At 36.3% G+C, this 21421-nt stretch overlaps 1 protein-coding gene and 1 pseudogene across 3 annotated transcripts in view; both read right to left on the reverse strand.

The window, feature by feature from the left end:
* The window catches only part of GSK3B (glycogen synthase kinase 3 beta), a 200650-nt gene that overhangs the window by 76295 nt on the left and 102934 nt on the right, over nucleotides 1–21421 (reverse strand). For all 3 annotated transcript variants that reach the window (XM_030857599.3, XM_030857561.2, XM_030857592.3), the window contains exons 4-5: nucleotides 4825–4935; nucleotides 2629–2759 (exon numbers count right to left, since the gene is read on the reverse strand). In XM_030857599.3, the coding sequence (XP_030713459.1) occupies nucleotides 2629–2759; nucleotides 4825–4935 (242 nt within the window). The remainder of the gene's footprint in view (nucleotides 1–2628; nucleotides 2760–4824; nucleotides 4936–21421) is intronic.
* Nucleotides 20228–20999, reverse strand: LOC115853890 (hypoxanthine-guanine phosphoribosyltransferase pseudogene; annotated as a pseudogene).

Raw genomic sequence — 21421 nt, forward strand, 5'->3', positions numbered from 1 at the left:
GGACATAGCAAAAGCAGTTCTAAGAGGGAAGTTTACAGCAATTCAACGTCACCTCAAGAAACAAGAATAATCTCAAATAAACAATCTAACCCTACACTTAAAACAACTAGAGAAAGAAGACCAAAGAAAACCCAAAGTCAGTAGAAGGAAAGAAATCATAAAGATCAGAGCAGAAATAAATGAAATAGAAATGAAGAAATCTATAGTAAAGATCAATAAAACTAAAAGCTGGTTCTTTGAGAAGATAAACAAAATTGATAAACCCTTAACCAGACTCATCAAGAAAAAATGGGAGAGGATGCAAATAAATAAAATTAGAAATGAAAAAGGAGAAATCACAACTGACACTATAGAAATACAAAGGATTGTAAGAGACTACTACAAACAACTATATGCCAATAAAATGGACAACCTGGAAGAAACTGACAAGTTCTTGGAAAGGTACAATTTTCCAAGACTGAACCACGAAGAAGTAGAAAATATAAACAGACCTATCACAAATAATGAAATTGAAACCGTTATTAAAAATCTTCCAACAAACAAAAGTTCAGGACCAGATGGCTTCACAGGCGAATTCTATCAAACGTTTACAGAAGAACTAACACCTATCCTTGTCAAACTCTTTCAAAAAATTGCAGAGGGAGAAACACTCCCAAAGTCATTCTATGAAGCCACCATCACACTGTCACCACAACCAGAAAAAGATATCACAAAAAAAGAAAATTATAGACCAATATCACTGATGAACACAGATGCAAAAATCCTGAACAAAATATTAGCATACAGAATCCAACAGCACATTAAAAGGATCATACACCATGATCAAGTGGGATTTATCCCAGGGATGCAATGATTCTTCAATATACACAAATCAATCAATGTGACGCACCACATTAACAAATTAAGGAATAAAAACCATATGATCATCTCAATAGATGCAGAAAAAGCTTCTGACAAAATTCAACACACATTTATGATAAAAGCTCTCCAGAAAATGGGTAGAGAGGGAAACTTCCTCAACATAATAAAGGCTATATATGACAAATCCACAGCAAGCATCATACTCAATGGTGAAAAACTGAAAGCATTTTCACTAAGATCAGGAACAAAACAAGGATGCCCACTCTCACCACTCTTATTCAACATAGTTTTGCAAGTCCTAGCCACAGCAATCAGAGAAGAAAAAGAAATAAAAGCAATACAAATTGGAAAAGAAGAAGTAAAACTGTCACTGTTTGCAGATGACATACACTATACATAGAAAATCCTAAAGATGCCACCAGAAAACCAGTAGAACTAACCAGTGAATTTAGTAAAGTAGCAGGATAAAAAATTAATGCACAGAAATCTCTGGCATTCCTATACACTAACAACGAAAAATCAGAAAGAGAAATTAAGGAAACACTCCCATTTACCACTGCAATGGAAAGAATAAAATACCTAGGAATAAACCTGCTTAAGGAGGCGGAAGACTTGTACTCAGAAAACTATAAAACACTGATGAAAGAAATCAAAGATGACATAAACAGATGGAGAAATATACCATGCTCTTGGATTGGAAGAATCAATATTGTGAAAATGACTATACTACCCAAAGCAATCTATAGATTCAATGCAATCCCTATCAAACTACCAATGGCATTCTTCACAGAATTAGAAGAAAAAATTTTACAATTCATATGGAAACTCAAAAGATCCCGTACAGCCAAGGCAATCTTGACAAAGAGAAATGGAGTTGAAGGAATCAGATTCCCCGACTTCAAACTACACCACAAAGCTACAGTAATCAAGACAGTATAGTACTGGCACAAAAACAGAAATATAGATCAATGGTACAGGACAGAATGCCCAGAGATAAACCCATGCACATATGGGCACCTAATTTATGACAAAGAAGGCAAGAACATACAATGGAGAAAAGACAGCCTCTTCAATAAGTGGTGCTGGGAAAACTGGACAGCTATGTGTAAAAGAATGAAATTAGAACACTCCCTAACACCATAACAAAAATAAACTCAAAATGGATTAAAGACCTAAAGGTAAGACCAGATACTATACAAGTCTTAGAGGAAAACGTAGGAAAAACTTTCACATAAACCACAGCAAGATCTTTTTTGACCCACCTCCTAGAGTAACGGAAATAAAACCATAAATAAACAAATGGGACTTGCTCCTAGGAGCAATCGATATTATGAATTTATATCATTCCAAAAATAAGCTATGTATCTGTGTACATATGGCTATACGCTCTGTGTTTTTAGAATACAAAAGGGAACATACTATGTAGATTCTTGACCTTCTTTTTTTGAATTTAATACTTCTTAGAAATCATTCATTTTCCATTCATAGAGAGCCTCCCCTTTCTTTTTTTAACAGCTGCATGTATTACATTATATGTATGATGTACCATAATTTATCTGGTAATCTTCCTACTGCCAGACATTTATATACAATTCTATGATAAAAATCCTGGTATATACAATATTTTGTAAATGTGTGAGTATTTGTAAGGGAACAGTTCCTAGGAGTTAAATTGCTCGATGAAAGACTAAAATTCTGAGTATACAGGGTGGGAGGGTGGGGTTGGAGAGGAGGGAAGGGAGGGAGAAGAAAAGAGAACTAGCTTACCTTCCAAAGTCACAGAGTTTTAAGACAGCTGTATCAGGATCCAACAAGAGGTTCTGTGGTTTAATATCCCGATGGCAGATTCCAAAGGAATGGATATAGGCTAAACTTCGGAACAGCTGATACATATACAACTGGAATAAAGAGTAAAAATTCATTGAATACTTACTTTCTATCCCAAACAATTCAGAGTCCTTACACAGGAAACAAAGTAACAGATTTCCAGAAAAGAATAGTGAAAAGCTGGGGATTGTTTGCACTCAGTCTTTCTTAAACAAGTTTTATGTCATTTCTCTATCCATTAGCTAATTATAGTTTAGTTAACCAATGTTATATTTGTACCATCTTTTAATAACTTAAAAAAGGAAAATTTATAATGTGCTTTTATAATTTTTATTTTACTAACATCTCACCACAAACCTGTTTTTTTCCCCTAAACACAGATTTAAAAACTCAGAGGGGTATTCCAAACCATGTGTAACAAGTAACAATGTTTAGACCAGAAGCCAAGTCTTCTTGGCTTCATCATCCTTTGTCAGGGCCAGAGGTTACTGATACAGAGGTCTGGGAAAACTCACACGTGAACTGAGAAAATCTGTTATCAACGATCTATCAAGACATCAGTAAATCTATTAATAGCAACACCACTCTTCCTGTTAATATCCTTCAGAATTAAGTAGACTTCAAAATGCCATTTAAAAACAGATCCTAGATGACTACTGACATCAATTTAAAAGAATATTTATTTCAATTTTATTACAAAACAACATACAGTGAGAAACTGGGTCTGTGTGGAAGAAAGAATTAGACTCTTGACTGGTGAAGAGACAGTCTTTGTGAAGAAAGTGAGTATATCTTTTTCTTTCTTTCTTTCTTTTTTTTTTTTTGTAGTACGCGGGCCTCTCACTGTTGTGGCCTCTCCCGTTGCGGAGCACAGGCTCCGGACGCGCAGGCTCAGCAGCCATGGCTCACAGGCCCAGCTGCTCCGCGGCATGTGGGATCTTCCTGGACCGGGGCACGAACCCGTGTCCCCTGCATCGGCAGGCGGACTCTCAACCACTGCGCCACCAGGGAAGCCCGAAAGTGAGTATATCTTAAACCTTCTATTTGTTCCAAGGTCAGTGTTCTGGTTCACTTATAAATTTTTCTGACTCCTCACCTTCTGACCTCTACCCCAAAGTTATATACCATGAAAAGAACTTCTGAAATGATTCAAATCAAAGATACCAGTATCTTGGTGAAAAACAACAAAAAGAGAGTTAAAAGTCAGATAAAGCACTGACATAAGGTATCATCTACATATGAAGTGGTCTTGACTCCTACAAAAATATACTGAATCACCAATTTACAGGAAATACTGAGGACAGAGGAACATATTAACACCACTACAGTAATCCCATCAGCAAAATCCATTTTATTACTTTAAAGCTTAAAACTATAACTATTAAGTAAAAACTTCGATACTCAAAACATTCAGAATCAATGCCATTTTATTTTCTAGAGTATTTGTATAAAAGGTAAAATGCAAAAAATTATACTTAGAAAGCTGAACTTTTAAACTTAACTCCTAGTTAATTTTCACAATGTCATAGTTAAACAAATAATAATCTGTTTCTAATAATCCACCACAACTTCAGTTATAATTATGTTGGATAAATTGCAAGCCACTCTAACATGAGTTGTATCAAATAAAAAAGATGACATTGACATCAGGTACCAAAAATTAAATAACACCTTAATAGAGTCTGTGCATATTTAAAATTACGAAAAGTTTAAACTTCAGCTACGGACACATTGTATCTATAAATGGCAATGAAACATTGCATTCAGTAATATTTATAACCATATTTTTATAATTTTATAGGATACGCTTGTTCCTATTTCAGCCTGTGGCACAATAAGGGTTATAAGAAATTAAATTAAAAGGTGCTATAGGTAGCAAAATTAAAACCCATAATTGTCTGTGAAAAAGTTCATTTGTCAGAAAGATGACAAGTATCTTTAACACCTGCGTCATGAAAGCTTAAAAAGGGAAGACTTCACGCTTTAAAACTGTACAAAAATTTAATGAAACTCTAGCAATACCTACTTTGCAGCTTTCCCCCCTCAGAATGAGATGTAATAATATAGTTAAAATACACCCAGCACTCTCCCTTGTTCATAATAACTAAAATGGTAAATTGCTCCATTTTTACATACCTTAACATAGATCACAGGGAGCGTCTGTTTGGCTCGACTATAGTGTCTGGCAACTCTGTATACTGTTTCCGGAACATAGTCCAGCACCAGATTAAGATAGACCTCATCTTTCTGAAAGAGTTTATTAAAAACAAACCAAAAAAACAAGATTAGGAACTAGTCTTTAAATATTCAAATTAGAGTAAATTCTCTATACATTCACTTATTCAGATTTTTAAAGAAAAGATTCATGTGTTCAATTTTAATTATACAAAATTAATTCAGAATATAACCATAATAGTAAAAACAAGTCTACCACATTTTTTTTACTAACAATTTCATGGCAAAACCACAGCTATTTCAAGACTGTTAAGATTCCTAGTCATATTTAAACTGTTATTTTGGTTATATGATTTTAGAGGATATTACCTGTCACAAAATTTCATATTTTCTAGTTTGAGAGTCATTGCCCTTATATCCTATCAGGAAAGGTGTCATGGTAGTAAAATAAGTATTGAACTGGGAGCTAAGAAATGTGCATTTCTAGCCCTAGCTCTGCTAACTGTTGTATGCAAGCCATTTAATCTCTCTAGGCTTCCATTTCTTCAACTATAGCATGAAAAGTTGGACTTCAAAATGTCTCCTTAAAAAAGATTCTATGGTTATTTGATTAGTTATATTAGTTAATTAGTCTATAATTAGTAAAATAACCACTTGTCTTCTACAATTAACTGAAAAAAAAAAAGAATAACTTATAAGGCAGCGAGTTAACCATACTCACAAGTTCACTGCAGGTCATATGTTTAAACATCCATTCACAGCAGCATAAAGACACCAATCCAAGATCAGTGGAAAGAAAGAAGGGAATTCCAACTAAGTACCAAGTAGGAAAGAAGAAGAGAGTGCTACCCTCACCCTGTTCATGTGAATAATATCAGATAAGCAAACTGAAGCAGAACACAAAGTTGAGAATCACTGTGTTCAAGTCTAGAACTGGCTACTGAGTAGGAAAATCTTCAGGTAAAACTTCACAATCTTCCCAGTTTGAAATCATCTTACCTGCCAAACTAAAGTGAAGAATTTCAATTTTCAGCATTTATTGAGCATTTTCTAGGTCAGTAGTCATTGCAGAGGAAGTAAGGATGCAGGTAAAAGACATGTCATCTAAATTGAGTATGAAAGGGGCATTTCAGGCAGAGAGAAAACTGTATTCAAGATGTGAAGTCAGGCTTTCCTGATGGCGCAGTGGTTAAGAATCCGCCTGCTGATGCAGGGGACATGGGTTCGAGCCCTGGTCCAGGAAGATCCCACATGCTGCAGAGCAACTAAGCCCATGCACCACAACTACTGAGGCTGCGCTCTAGAGCCCGCGAACCCCAACTACTGAGCCCAGGTGCCACAACTACTGAAGCCCGCGTGCCTAGAGCCCATGCTCCACAACAAGGGAAGCCATGACAATGAGAAGCCCGCGCACCGCAACGAAGAGTAGCCCCCACTCACCGCAACTAGAGAAAGCCTGCGCGCAGCAATGAAGACACAACACAGCCAAAAATAAATTAAAAAAAAAAAAAAAAGATGTGAGGTCAAAGAACAGAGCAGATCTCAGGAAACAGTTTAGTGAGGCAGCATGCCATTGACACTACTACCTTTTCACTTTCCCTCAGTCTTTCATGTTCTCCTCTCTTCCCTCCATATCCAGCTTAAATTCCATGGTCTAACATTACCCTCACTCTCTAACAAGGGAGTTAGTAAACAATAGCAAAGGCCTGTTTTTAAACTCTTCTCCCATCCTCACCCTCAGCTGATACCTTGCTTGTACCACTACATGTATCCATTTACCAGCATCTTCCCCCAGATGCTTTTCCTTCACTACTCTAACTAGAGATAAGCTGACCAAGCTCCTTTCTAAGGCAAACTCTGCTGCATGTAAACAAACTACTCTGCTTTTCCTATTCACACTCATTGCTTCAGTAATTTTTCTTTCTCTGTCGATTATTCTCTCTCTGTGAGAGCATTACAATCAGCACATAAACTTGTTATTTCTTCCATCGTTAAAAAAAATCTCTAATCGCACTAATCACCACCATCCTATTTTCTGGCCCCTTTAACAGCAAAATTCTTCAAGAGATTTTTGTCTGAACTGACTTTCTCCACTACCTGGCTCTTCTCATTCTCTCTAAAACTTACTCCAATAGAATTTCACCACCACTATTCCACAAGAATTATTCATCAAAATCAATAATCTCCTTGTTGCTGTATTCAGTGCTAATTTTCAGGCATCATCTTTCCCTCTCTTTTACTTGACTTAGCACTACCATCTGACATAGTCGATCACGTTCCCTTCTTTGAAACACTTGCTTCACTTGGGTTTTAGAACACTATACTCTTCTGGTTTTCATCCTACCTTAAAGACAGCTCTTCTGGCTCTCTACTTCTGGTTCCTTCTATTCTCCTTTATCTCTTAAGGAATAGAGGATCCTAAGGCTCAGTCCTCAGACCTCTGTTCTTTGTGTAAGCCCACTCATCCAGTCTAATGGCTCAGTACTACTATACACTGATGACTCCCAAATTCATATATATCCTGGGACCTCTGCCTTTAAGTCCAGGCTAGTATCCACTAGCCTGGACTTAAAGGCAGAGGGGGAAGTTGGGAAGATGATAATGAAAGCAGTGTGAGCAGCTGGAAACCTTCTACAAGGATCCAAGGCCTAGACTAGGGCATAGGTAATAAGGATTTTTAAAAAAGGAGGTGGGAGACAGGTATATTGGCTAGCTAAACAAGAGAGTAATAGAGAACCTGAGAAACAAAGAAGTTTGGATTAATTTAACAGTCTCTAAACCTGGGCAACTAGGCAGGTAATGAGACAAGGAATGTGAAAAGAGCAAAAAGGTGTGAGGGAAAAAGTTGAACTTTTATTTAATTAATATCAGAACATTTTAGGTAGCTTTGTTCCATAGGTGGTTGGAAATACATAGGTGGTTGGTCAAGTCAAACTCAGAAAACAAGAGTAGAGCATAGCTAGAGATTTAGGCAATAGCTGAAACTGTAAGAACAAGAATCACTCACCTAAGAAGAGTGTATACAGCAAGAAAGTGAGGAAAGGACTGAGTATAAGATCCTTGAAAATTAAGAATGAAATTTCCCTTAAGACATTAGGGGACAACTTAGCAATGAGAACTAAGAGGCATAAAAGAGCAAGGAAAGACTAGCATCGAAAGATCCAAAGTTGAGTTTCAATAATGACAAGATGTGGAACAGCAAAGTGTTTCAATGGCAGGAAGGATGGGATTGAAAAGGCTGTTGGATCTGGTATGCCATGGTTCCGTGATGCTGTTGGAAAGAGCAGTTTCAGACCATGGTGCCAATAGCAACCAACCTGTACTGAGTTCATGAGTGAGCAGATGGCAGGTAAGAAATAGGAGGCAGTTAATTTAGTTTGTTCTTACAAAATCTCTAGTGGTGAAAGTAAGGAGAGAGCTGGGAGCTGGTAACTTGAGGGGAAACAAAAGTCAAAGAAAAATTTTCAATGTGCTTTTTGTTTGTAGTTTTTAGTGGCTAAGAGACCCAAATTTATTTGTATGCTGACTGGATAAAGACAGAAAAGTTTTAAGAAACAAAAGAAAAGGGACAAGTGATGAAACAAGGTTCTTGAACATCACAAGAACAGGAAAACAAGAACACAGAGAAGTTATACCATGTAGTAATTAAGAGGCAAGGTTAGCATGAGTCACACAAACTACATGGAGGTCCCAACACTGCTACTACAAGTTATGTGACCACAGCAAGTTACTTAACCTCTTGAAGCCACAGTTTCCTGTAAAATAGTGCTAATGATGATACCTACTTTAAAAGATTGTCATGAGATTATTAGAAATAATCATATACAGCTCTTGAAGCATATTACCTGGCACATAATACTTAATTTTAACATCTTTAAAAAGGAACGATACCACATTTTCCCCCCCGTACATCTAAAATAAGTGATTAGGTGTTAGAAAGAATAAATAAAATGAATGTATGTCTGATGACCCTATTTCTTGTAAAATAAGAGATAGGTTATATGTAAAACTGAGGGTAGCAAAAGCAATGCTCAGGGCTAAGGGAAGAAAATTTCAAAGATCAAGATTTAGGTAAGAATTAGTTCCAAGTGAAGGTGAGGTCTGATAAAGAGAATAAACAAATAGAAAATGCTGAACTGGTGTTGAAGGGGTTGCTGTGTAAGTAGAACCCAAGGAATGGTAAGTCTTGGGTTTTGGAAGGGTCATTAATACGGATGCCAAAATTATTCTTTTTTAACTATTATTTGATTACAAGGTTTCTTGATTTTAATAAATCACTTGACAAAGTTAATCACAATATATTTATAAATGACCTGGAGATGTGTATGGTAATTTAATTCATTTGCTAAATAATCATACCAAAAGTGAAGAATAAAAAGACTAAAAAATGAATACTAAGTTCAAGGAAGATTTCTAGTTGTAGGGCTACAAACTCTGTTCTTCCCTTGTCCTAATCAAATTATTGTAAATGATTTCCTTCATTAGGGGATGCAAGAGCAAATGGCTAAACAACAAATGTAAATGTGTGAAGCCAAAATGTATAATGCAGTAAGAGGCAGTGGTTGGTAAATCAGATAGTACAAGACTTAACTAAAAGCATTCTAATTAAAAAAAAAAATTAACAATGTGCTTGCAAAATAAAACACATCAGAGGATGAATCTGGCAGTCAATTTACAATTTTCTGACTTTAACACAACCACCTAATATTGCCACAAACCTAGGAAGAATGGCTTAAAATGGAAGACTAAATATATCTAGTAGTCTAGAATGCTAAGCCAAACCCACAAAATAAAACTTAACAAAGATAAATATAAAACCCTATGATTAAAATCAAAGTATCAATTTATTATGTAGAATGACAGATTAAGACTTAGTAATTCATCTGGAAAATAAATGATAGGTGTAACTGAACTGAGCTCAAAAGTTACCAACATTGAGATACAGCTAATGAAAAAATTTGATTCAGTATTAGTTTACAGTAGAAGTATTGTGTTCAGATCAACAAAGATAATTCCACTCTACTTTGTACAGTTCAGGCTTCATTTGATGTACTGATGATATCCATTTTTAGGCAGTATACTTTATTCATAATATTAACAAAACAAAACACATCAAAGGAAGGTTATCGAAACCATGTCTGCGATAGGTCAAAAGTTCTCATTTATTATACTATGAGAAATATGGAGGCTCAAATTATATTTGGAGCAGTACTTTGCAGATTAATATAAGCTTATCTTTTTGCTCAAATAAATTTTATTTATTCACTCCATTAACTAATCAACAACTTGTCAATTTTCTTTAGCACCATAGAGGAGGTCTGTCCATTTTGTAAGTATAACTGTCTCTCTGACATTTAAAAGTTGTCATTTTGACTATCGTCATTTTCTGAGACACTGGAGGTGTCTATACTCAAAGGCACTTTGAACAACCCTTCACTTCATGGCTTGTATTCAAATCAAATCCACTTAGAAATATATATATATACAATTGGTCCTAAGACTGAAAACCAAAACTAACAACAAGTAATACTACCACCAATGCCAATTTGAAATAAATGGGCTCAACATCATATTCTTTAAATGCTCTTGTTAAACCTACAGATGTTCTGCTGTAAATTTAACAGCCTCAGGAGTAATCCCTGTGGGGGAAGTGTCCATTCCTAGGAAATGTCATCACAGCAGAGAAACTACTATTTTCACGTTTCCAAAGTAGCTTTGTCTGGAGGTTTACGTAAAAGATAATTCATGAGACTGAGGACACTAATATTTCAAGAAGAAAGAAGGATCAGGATTCTGCATTTCTATCACTTGTAATTTTTTGGAAAATCTCAGGCCTGCTGTTTTCTTAATGTAATCTCTCTCTTTTGAGTTATCAACAGAATGCCTGAATATTCACAGATTAGCAGTGAACTGTAAAAGCTAAGTATAAAAATACAACATAAAGAGTATCATTTAGCTGGAGATACTGAAAACAGTCTACTAACATAATGAGAAAGTACTATTTCAGAGAACAGTTACTAGGCTTCCAAATTACATGATGTACAACTTCGGGAATATTTCTCTCAATGGTTCAGTTATCATTTTTATTAATAAACTATTCTCTAACTGCTGATAATCCCTCCTCTATGAACTCCACTCTAAAACTGTTCACTGAGTTAAGAAATTTAAATGACAAAATTTTGATCACACCTAACAAAAACTCAGCAAAAGCTGTGATAACTTCATCCATTGGAAGACAGACACTACTTACTATCATGCTCTTACCCCCAAATAATTTTTCAAGTCAGGGAAACAAAATTGCTTGAAGCTGCAGTTTTAAGTAGAACCATGCTAGCATTCTAAAAATTTGATGGGATGCAAAGCAGCATATAAGAGAACCCAGTAAAAAGACATCCAACAGGGCTTCCCTGGTGGCGCAGTGGTTGAGAGTCCACCTGCCGATGCAGGGGACATGGGTTTGTGCCCCGGTCTGGGCCACGGAGCGGCTGGGCCTGTGAGCCATGGCCGCTGAGCCTGAGCGTCTGGAGCCTGTGCTCCGCAACGGGAGAGGCCACAACAGTGAGAGGCCCGCGTACCGCAAAAAAAAAAAAAAAAAAAAAAAAAAAAGACATCCAACAAAGTATCATGATAGACCTGGATTCTCCTCAGAATTGGGTTTAGGGAACTTGCACTAGCAGAAAAACCTTCAAAGCAGATGCCTTTTCTCTGATGAATGTGCCAGGCTGGCTAAAGATGGAAATAATACTAACAGTAAAGTGGGTGTGGGTTAGAAAAAAGAGAAACATTCTTTTGCTTGGGAGACTGAGGGAGAGAATGGGGAAAGAGATGAGAACCTAGCATACAACAATGATTATGGCAAGCTTCATCCTTATCTCACACCTTCAAAGAAAATAAATGCCAAATTTACATAAAAATGTACCAGAACAAAAGATGTTTGCAAATACTGTAGGGCAAAATATTTATAAGCTATTAAGGAAAATAATGCCAATCTGATTACATAAAAATGTAAAACATTTATACTACTTTAAAAAAAAACAGAACAAACCAAATAAAAATATGACAATTTGGAAAAAAATTTTGCTTACACACGACAAAGAACTAACTTGTTTTTGTTTAAAATGCAAATGGGACTTCGCTGGTGGCGCAGTGGTTAATAATCCACCTGCTAATGCAGGGGACATGGGTTTGAGCCCTGGACCGGGAAGATCCCACATGCTGCAGAGCAGCTAAGCCCATGAGCCGCAACTAGTGAGCCTGCGCTCTAGAGCCCGTGAGCCACAACTACTGAAGCCCACACGCCTAGAGCCCGTGCTCCGCAACAAGAGAAGCCACCGCAATGAGAAGCCTGCGCACCACAATGAAGAGTAGCACCCGCTCAATGCAACTAGAGAAAGCCCGCGTGTGGCGATGAAGACCCAACACAGCCAAAATAAATAAATAAATAAATAAATAAAATAAATTTACAAAATGCAAATGGCTCTTATAAGTCAATAACAAAAGACTAACATTCTAATAGAAAAAAATGGAAAGAGGCACGAATACATAGCTATACAAATGGCAAACAAAAATGCAGAAAGATGCTCAACCTCATTCATAATTAAAGAAATGCAATAAAAATAACAATCAGCTACCATTTCTTATATATCAAATTGGAAAAGAAAATTCAATCTGAGAAAACTAAGAATTGGAACAGTGTCACTGTCCAAAATGCACCATTATACACTTCTGGTGAATGTCCCAACTCTTGCAATCTTTTGGGAAGTCAATGGGCTAACATATTCATCCCAAAGTGAAGATGAACAGACACCCATTTCAACTCAGCAATGCCATTCCTACGAACTAAGTCTATAAAAACAATTCCGTATGTGTATGCTTATGTATATGTGCATGCACACAAAGATGATTGAAGATTTGTGAAAAGAAATTTAAAATAATCTATATGCCAGAAAGTAGACATGCTCAAAAACGCAAACCAAAACAAAACTGAGACCCACATTAATAGGGGTATGTCAAAGGAGAAGAGATGCTAACTGCAAAGAGCTCCCAATAACCAAAGCAGGAACAAGTTGATTAATAAAATAAAGTAGTATTAGATTATAACCCAAAGTATAAAATAAATATGCATGAGTCCACACTGATATAAGTAAATAATAGATTAATAAATGGGGGAGAAGAGACAATCTTTCACTCAAAAGAAATCCAAATAGTTTATGTAGCAACTTTGCCCTTAAGGAAAATAACTCCCCTCTTCTTAGGTGTGGGCTATGGATAGTGACTTCCTTCCAAAGGATACAGCATGGAAATGGGGGAAAAAGAGCAACTTTACAGTGGAGAAAACTGAAAAATACAAGGTCAGCCAGGTAATCAAGATTAATAGCAATTCTTATTGATAGCACATACCCTTGATATGATGTGATGAAAATAGCACTCTGTGGTCTTTTCCCAAATAACTTATAGCCCTAGTTTGTTATGAGATAAACATCAGATGAATTCCAATAGTGAGGCAGTCCACAAAATCTCTACCTAGTATTCCTCAAAACTGTCAAGGTCATCAAAAACAAGGAAAGTCTGAGAAATTGCCAGGGCCAAAAGGAGCCTAAGAGACATAATAACTAAATGCACTATGGTAGCTTAAACAGGATCATGGAAGAGAAAAAAGACATTATGTAAAAACTAAGGAAATCTGGGACTTCTATGGTGGTCCAGTGGTTAACACTCCATGCTCCCAATGCAGGGCACTGGGTTTGATCCCTGGTCAGGGAACTAGATCTCGCATGCCTCAACTAAGAGCCAGTGTAGCCAAATAAGTAAATAAATATTAAAAAACAAACAAACAAAAACTATGGAAATCTGAATAAACTATGGATACATAATAATGTTATCAATACTGGTTCATTAATTATAATAAATGTACCATACTAACATTAGATGTTAACAACAGAGGAAACTGGGTGCAGTGTCTATGCACACAGACATAAAGGCCACATTATTATGCTGTTATATTAACCTATGATATATGTGCTCATATATGCACATAGGAAATTTACCTCTGTGGAAAGGGATTTGGGGAGTTAGGGATTAGGGTAAAGAAGATTTTACTGTTGTCTACTGCCCTTCTGTGTTACCTCAATTTTTTTATAATATGAATGTAATAATATTTTAGTTTTAGTAAAATATTAAAATAACATTAAAACAAGGTAATAATTGACATTAACAAGAAACTCCTAGATTAACATTTTCAAGCAGATGATAGTTAGCATCTTATTGCTGTTAGTAACATTTATAATTTATGAGGAGATCTTGACAATTCATCCACTGCAGGAGTTTTACGTTACCTATATATTTATTCTCTAGGTCACACTCCCAATAAGAATGTCAGCATTTCATCAGTAAAAGTTTCATCCAGATTATCAATGTACCACTTTAGCAGAAATCACCATAAAATTTTAAGGAAGATACAAAACTGGCCTTATTTAGGCAACCTCTTTATTTAATAAAATTCCTTGCTATCAATAATTTTCACACAGTAAGAAAGGTGAGAGAAAAAAAAGTGACGGGGGTTTATTTTGTAAACTCGGCCATGTATATACACTTAGCTATAACTTTGTATACCATTTCTATATGTATGTCATTTCTATAACAGGGTTTCATTTAATTTAAAACAAAAACATAACAAAATATCCTTTTCATATAGGGAGGCTGACCTTGACCCAAACAATTATGAACCCACTTTTACTTCCTCAGCTTCACCTCCCACTACTGTCCCCACACTCCCCTAACTTTATATACCTGAAATTTCGAAATACCTGTATCTCCTTACACAGACTATGCTCTTTAACTCCAATAAACTTTTCAAACATCCTGGACTTCTAAATTGACACATACTTATTCTGCACTAGTTATCAAAATAGCTCCTATTTGGCCTTCAAAACCCTGAATAAGCATCACCTCTCCTATGTAATTCCTTTGCTGACTCCTCTGGATAATTTATTACTTTCCTCCATCCTATTTCTGTTCACAGTACAAATAACTGTCTTTCCATGTATCATTTTGCAGTATTATTTCTCTTCTTGTCCTTCTTCAAACTCATTTAGACAGATCTTATACTTTGTCTTTGTACCTAAAACACTACACAGTGCCAGTAAATTGAAATAAAGTAAACTTTACAATGTGAAGAGAATAGGAGGTAGGAAAGAACACAGACTTTATAGTTGAAGAATCTATGTTTGAAAATGGTTCCCATGGTTACTAATTAACTATACAACATTGGACAAATTCTTTAGTCACACAAGACTCCAATATTCCCAATGATAAAACTAACGAAATAGTACTATTATCAATCTAGAGTACTGTTATGATGCTTAAATGACAAAAATGCATTAAAAAAAGCACTTTATAAATAATAAAATTTTAAAAGAAAAATTTGTATTTTTATTCACGATTTAAGACATTATGTAATTCTACAGTTAACCAAAAGAATATCTCTAAGAATTTGAATGTGATGAAAATTATATATAGGATATATTTATTTAATGTTTTAAAATATTTATTTTGGTATATGTTTTATAAAGTATTAGTAAAAGGTACTAATTTTTTGTGTTTACGTAAAATTTTTTTAGCTAATGAGGTAAACAGACATAGACGATTAGCATATGCTCAGTCATTACTTTTTAGTCTATCCCTCTACACTACAGTATGCACCCACTATAGTTGGAGGCCTCTTTTTATTCATCTTTTCTATCTAGAATAACAATTTCACTAAGCAGTCCACAAAGTGTAGAAAATAGTAAGAGGGAGAGCAGGACTTCTGAAATAGCAGCACAAGGAGTTCAAATTTTCTCCTCAGCAAAGCAAAATGATAAAATGATTAGCAAACAGTTGTGTAAAGTATCTGGAAATTGTTCTAAGGGCGCACAGCAAGTGAAGAAACAAATCTTGGCAAGAACTGCAAGAGTCTATGGCATTTTAGTACAGACCTGCTCCTTTACCCTGCCATCCTACCTCCATGTTTGGAAAGGTCTACCCAGCACTCTTAATCCAGACAGCACCCTCTCTGCTCAGCAACCAATCAGGAACTATGGTTTCACCCCAGGAGGGAAAAGCTGCATCCCAAGTTGCAAAAGACTTATCCCAGCCAAGAGAACTGTGTCTCCCTTCCCCCATTCAGTCCCCACTAGTAAGCCAGAGAAGGCCTACTCCAGGCAGAGTAGGCTAGGGTCCCGAGAGCCTCATCCTCAATCTGCTCACAGGGAGGATCTCCCACTTGGAGAGGGCCAACTTGTGAAGACCAGGGGCTGCCATTGCACTGCACCTCCTCCAGTGCCCTACATAAAGTGGGGATGTTACTCTGGGAAAAGTGAGTTCTCACCTCAGTTCTAGGGCAGTAGAAAAGGGGCTCTGTCCAGAGGGAAAGGCAGGCTAAGTGCTCTGCTGAAAGAGACTATTTGCAATATAGTAGGAAGAGCTCTAGCCTATAGGCGTTGCCTAAAAACAGTGGAGATCTTTGTGGAGAGCAATTAAGAGGTGGCTGGTAGGTTCATGACACAAACAAGGCAAGGCACCAGAAATTTAATAGAAAGAACCAAGGACAGAGATAGCCAAGAAGAGCCTACTTGGGATTACAGTCATCTCTGGAGGTCGATAAGAATGTGTACAGGGCTTCCCTGGTGGCGCAGTGGTTGAGAGTCCACCTGCCGATGCAGGGGACACGGGTTCGTGCTCTGGTCCGGGAAGATACCACATGCCGCAGAGCGGCTGGGCCCGTGAGCCATAGCCGCTGAGCCTGTGCGTCCGGAGCCTGTGCTCCGCAACGGGAGAGGCCACGGCAGTGAGAGGCCCGCGTACCGCAAAAACAAAACAAAACAAAAAAAAAAACAAAAAAAACCCCAATGTGTACAAGTGCTAGCTGAGCAGCATGCAGGACAAACTTGAAGCATTCCCCAAGTTGCACACAGATACATCAACGTACAGCAGAAGCATCACTGGCACAAGGGGCTTACAAGCAACCTCTGACCAAACATTTGATTAAACAATAAACTGACTCAAGAGCAACTCTCAGGAAGTAAAATCACATTCATCCTGGCAGTCAAAAAGACTGAATGCCCAAGGCTGTACCCTCTCAGGAGCAATCAGAGAGGAAAGTCCAAGCTACTAGTCCCTGGTTCAACATGTGGCAAATAAATATGAACTCCCTGAACTATGATAGCAGCACCCAAGCCACTCAAACATCCAATGGTAAAGGATAAAAATATAACTGGCTAATGGGACTTTAAGCATAGCCTCTGACCAATAAGTGACATTTAAAAGAGGAAAGATCTCTAATCAATAAGCTTAACTTCTAGCTTAAAAAACTAGGGGAAAAAAAAGGCAAAATAAACCCCCAAGAAGAAAATAACGAAGACTAGAACATAAATAAATAAACTGGAGAATACAAAAGCAATTTTAAAAGCTTAATGAAATCAAAAGTTGGTTCACTGAAAAAAAAAAATCAACAAAATTGACAGGCCTTGAGCTAGACTGACCAAGAAACATAAGACTCAAATTATTGAAACCAGGAATGAAAGACGAGACATCACAACTGACTTTAAAGAAACAAAAAGAATTTTAAGACAAAAGTATAAACTTTATACCAATAAATAAGATAATTTAGATGAAATGAACAAATCACCAAAATGGACAAAAGAAGAAATAAAAAAATCTAAGTACACCTATTACAAGTAAAGTAACTGAATTAGTAATTTAAAATTTACCACAAAAAGTGACCTGTTGTAAATGACTTCACTGGAGAAAACTACCAAACCTTCAAAGAAGAATCAATACCAATTCTTCACAAAAATTTTCAAAAAAATAGAAGACAAAAACACTTCCTAACTCATTCTATGAGACCAGTATTACCCTGATACCAAACCAAACAAAGCCATCACAAGAAGGGGAAAGAAAGAAAGAAGACTAATTTATATTCCTTATGAATACAGATGCAAAAATCCTCTAAAAAATACTATCCAGCAACATATAAAAATTATACACCATGACCAAATGTTATTAATTCCAGAAATGCAAGGTAGGTTTAGCATTCAAAAAATTAATGTAAAATATTAATAGAATAAAGGACAAAAACTCCAACAGATGGGGGAAAACCATTTGAAGAAAGACAACATTTCATGATAAAAATGCTCAACAAACTAGCAATGGCAAGGAACCTCCTCAACCTGATAAATGACATCTACAAAAAACACAGCTAAAAATAACACTTAAAAATGAAGGACTAAATACTTTTTCTCTCTAAAATTTGAAACAAGGATGTCTGCCTTCATCTCTTCTCAACATCATGCTGGAGGTTCTAGCCAGGGCAGTTGCAAGAAAAAGAAATAAAAGGCATTCAAGACATTATATTTTAATAAGGGTCAATTCATCAAGAAGATATAACTATTATATAATATATTCACTAAACAACAGAGTTCCAAATACATGATACAAATATTGATAGAAGTGAAGGAAGAAATAAACAATTCTACAACAATAGCTGGGAGACTTTAATACACCACTTCCAATAATGGACATCTAGACAGAAGAGCAATAAAAAAACCAGAGGACTTCAACAGCACTGTAAACCAACTGGACCTAACAGATATACATAGAATACTCTACCCCAAAAGAGAAGAATACAAATTCTTCTCAAGCGTACATGGGATGTTATCCAGAATATGTCATATGTTAGGTCACAAGACAAATCTCAATAAGTTTAAAAAGACTGAAAGCATACAAAGTTATCTTCTCCAACCACAATGAAATAAAACTAGAAATCAATAACAGAGGAAACCAAAAGATTCACAAATGTGTGGAAATTAAACGACACATTGTTAACAACCAACAGGTCAAAGGAAATTAAACACACTCTAAAACAAGAAAAATTAGAAAATACTTGAGATAAATGAAAACAAAAACACAATATACCAAAACTTATGGGAGGCAGTGAAGGCAGTACTCAGGAAAATCTACAGCTGTAAATGCCTACATTAAGAAGAAGATCTTAAGTCAATAACCTAACTTTACATCCTGAAGAACTAGAAAAAGAAGAGGAAACTAAACCTAAACTACTAGAAGAAAGAAAATAATAAAGATTAGACCAGAAATAAAATAAGAGACCAGAAAAAAAAAATAGATTCAAGAAAACCAAAAGTTGGTTCTTTGAAAAGATCAACAAAGTTGAAACCTTTAGCTAGACTGACAGAGAGAAGACACAAATAACTAAATCAGAAATGAAAGTGAGGACATTACTACTGACCTTATAGAAATAAGGACTAAACAGAATATGATAAACTGTGTGCCAACGAATTAGATAATGCAGATGAAACTGATAAATTCCTAGAAACACACCAATCACTAAAATGACTCAAGATGAAATACAAAATCTCAACAAACCTGTATGACAAATAGAGATTGAATCAGTAAGCAAAAACTTCCCCACAAGTCCAAAGCCAACTGGTTTCAATGGCAAATTCTAACAAACATTTAAAGAAGAATTAACAACAATCCTCTCAAAAGCTCTTCCAAAAAAATAGAAAACAAAAAACAAAAGAGTAAGTAAAATGTTTAGGTTATAGCCATATAGTAAGCACCATATAAGTTTGGGCTATTATTACTATTTACTATTAGTATTACTATTTACTATTACTACTATTACTATCATACAGCAAAAGGCTATTTATTCTCTTCTAAAAAAGTTCTACAAAGTAGACACTGTACAATCTCCCCTTGTTAATCATTACTAAGACATTTTTTTTCTTTTAAAGAGACAGCCTTTATTTTAAGGATTTTTACATTGAAGACTTCAAAAAGTGGTAGGTTTTTAGAACTTATTGACCTGTATTTAGAACGAACTGTTGACAGAGATTCACCAGAAATAATCTGAACAAGTGGGAAAATACAGTTAATACTACTGAAACCTACTAAAATAACTCTAGGACATACGGTTTGTCTGACATAACGATACCTCTAAATGCTGTCACGGATATGAAACTGACTGCTTCTTTTCTAAACACACAGTGGTATAATTAACAATATTCAATCACTTCTGTTCTTTCCTGAATATATAAAAATTAAAATACCAATTAAAAAACGAATATATTTTTCTCTTTCAATGTTTCTTACAGATACAATTTCAATATTTTCATTCAATAGTGGTGTGGTTTAAGAGACTTATCATTCACAAGTCAAACAACAATCCACCCAAAGGGAACTGATAGTCTATAGGCTCACAGTGCAAATAAAGAGTTCAGGAATGCAGCAACTGACCTTTCTAAAGTACAAAACGGATAAAATTCTTAGAGGATACATGCAATAAGATCTACTAAGCACATGGCCATAGAACTAGAACATTTGATAATTTTCCTGGTGATTTCAATGGGACTCCAGCTGTTTCCAAACTCAACTTGAACTCTCACCTTAGGCTTTGTATTTTGCTTTTCCCGTTTCGCTAATGACACAAACATGATTCAAATCCCTGAAGTATTCATTATAGTCAAGGGCATATCCTACAACAAACTTGTCTGGAATTTCAAATCCAACAAAGTCTGGTCTATATCCAACAAAGTCTGGTCTATATCCAACACACTGAGAGTCCTTTTCACCAGCAAGCTTGTAACCTTGACCATCTTCGGATTATGCTGCTTGACCAAGGAAAGCAAGGTTTGCATTGTTTTGCCAGTGTCAATTATATCTTCAACAATCAAGACATTCTTTCCAGTTAAAGTTGAGAGATATCTCCACCAATTACTTTTATGTCACCTGTTGACTGGTCATTACGGTAGCTCTTCAGTCTGATAAAATCTACAGTCACAGGTATAGATCTATCACTACTTCTGTTCAGTGCTTTGATGTAATCCAGCAGGTCAGCAAAGAACTTATAGCCCCCACTGAGCACACAGAGGGCCACGATGTGATGGCCTCCCATCTCCTTCAACACATCTCGAGCCAGTCATTCGGTCCTGTCCATAATTAGTCCATGAGGAATAAACACCTTTTCCAAATCCTCAGCATAATGATTAGGTATACAGAATAAATCTAGGTCATAACCTGGTGCATCATCACTAATCACGACGCTGGGGCTCCGGGTAGCCATAACGGAGCCGGCCGGCGCGCGGGCTGAGGGCAGTCTGGGGAGGAGGAAGCCGATGGCCGGGCCCAGCAGGAGGCAGAGGCGCGGCGGGAAGCGGCGCCGCGCGGGAAGCAGAGTGGTCCGCGGGAGCACTCTTACCCGCCGCAGCGCTCTTCCCCACCGCCAACGCTGGAGCTCTACTAAGACATTTTTAAGTGTTACATTTCTAACATACTGCTTCTAGAGAAATCTACATTCTATGCTAAATGGTATAGCAATATTACACAGACTCTGGAGACACAGACTCTGGAGTTGACTCCTAACTTTGACACTCTGTAGTTGTAGAACTCTTAGGTAACTTAACTGTGACTGCCTCCGTTTCTTCTTCTATAAAATGGGGATAATAACAGTATACCCTTTCTTCACTGGGTTGCAGTGAGGTTTAAGTGTCTGGATGCATAG

The sequence above is a fragment of the Globicephala melas genome, chromosome 4, assembly GCF_963455315.2.
Source record: "Globicephala melas chromosome 4, mGloMel1.2, whole genome shotgun sequence".
Lineage (NCBI taxonomy): Eukaryota > Metazoa > Chordata > Mammalia > Artiodactyla > Delphinidae > Globicephala > Globicephala melas.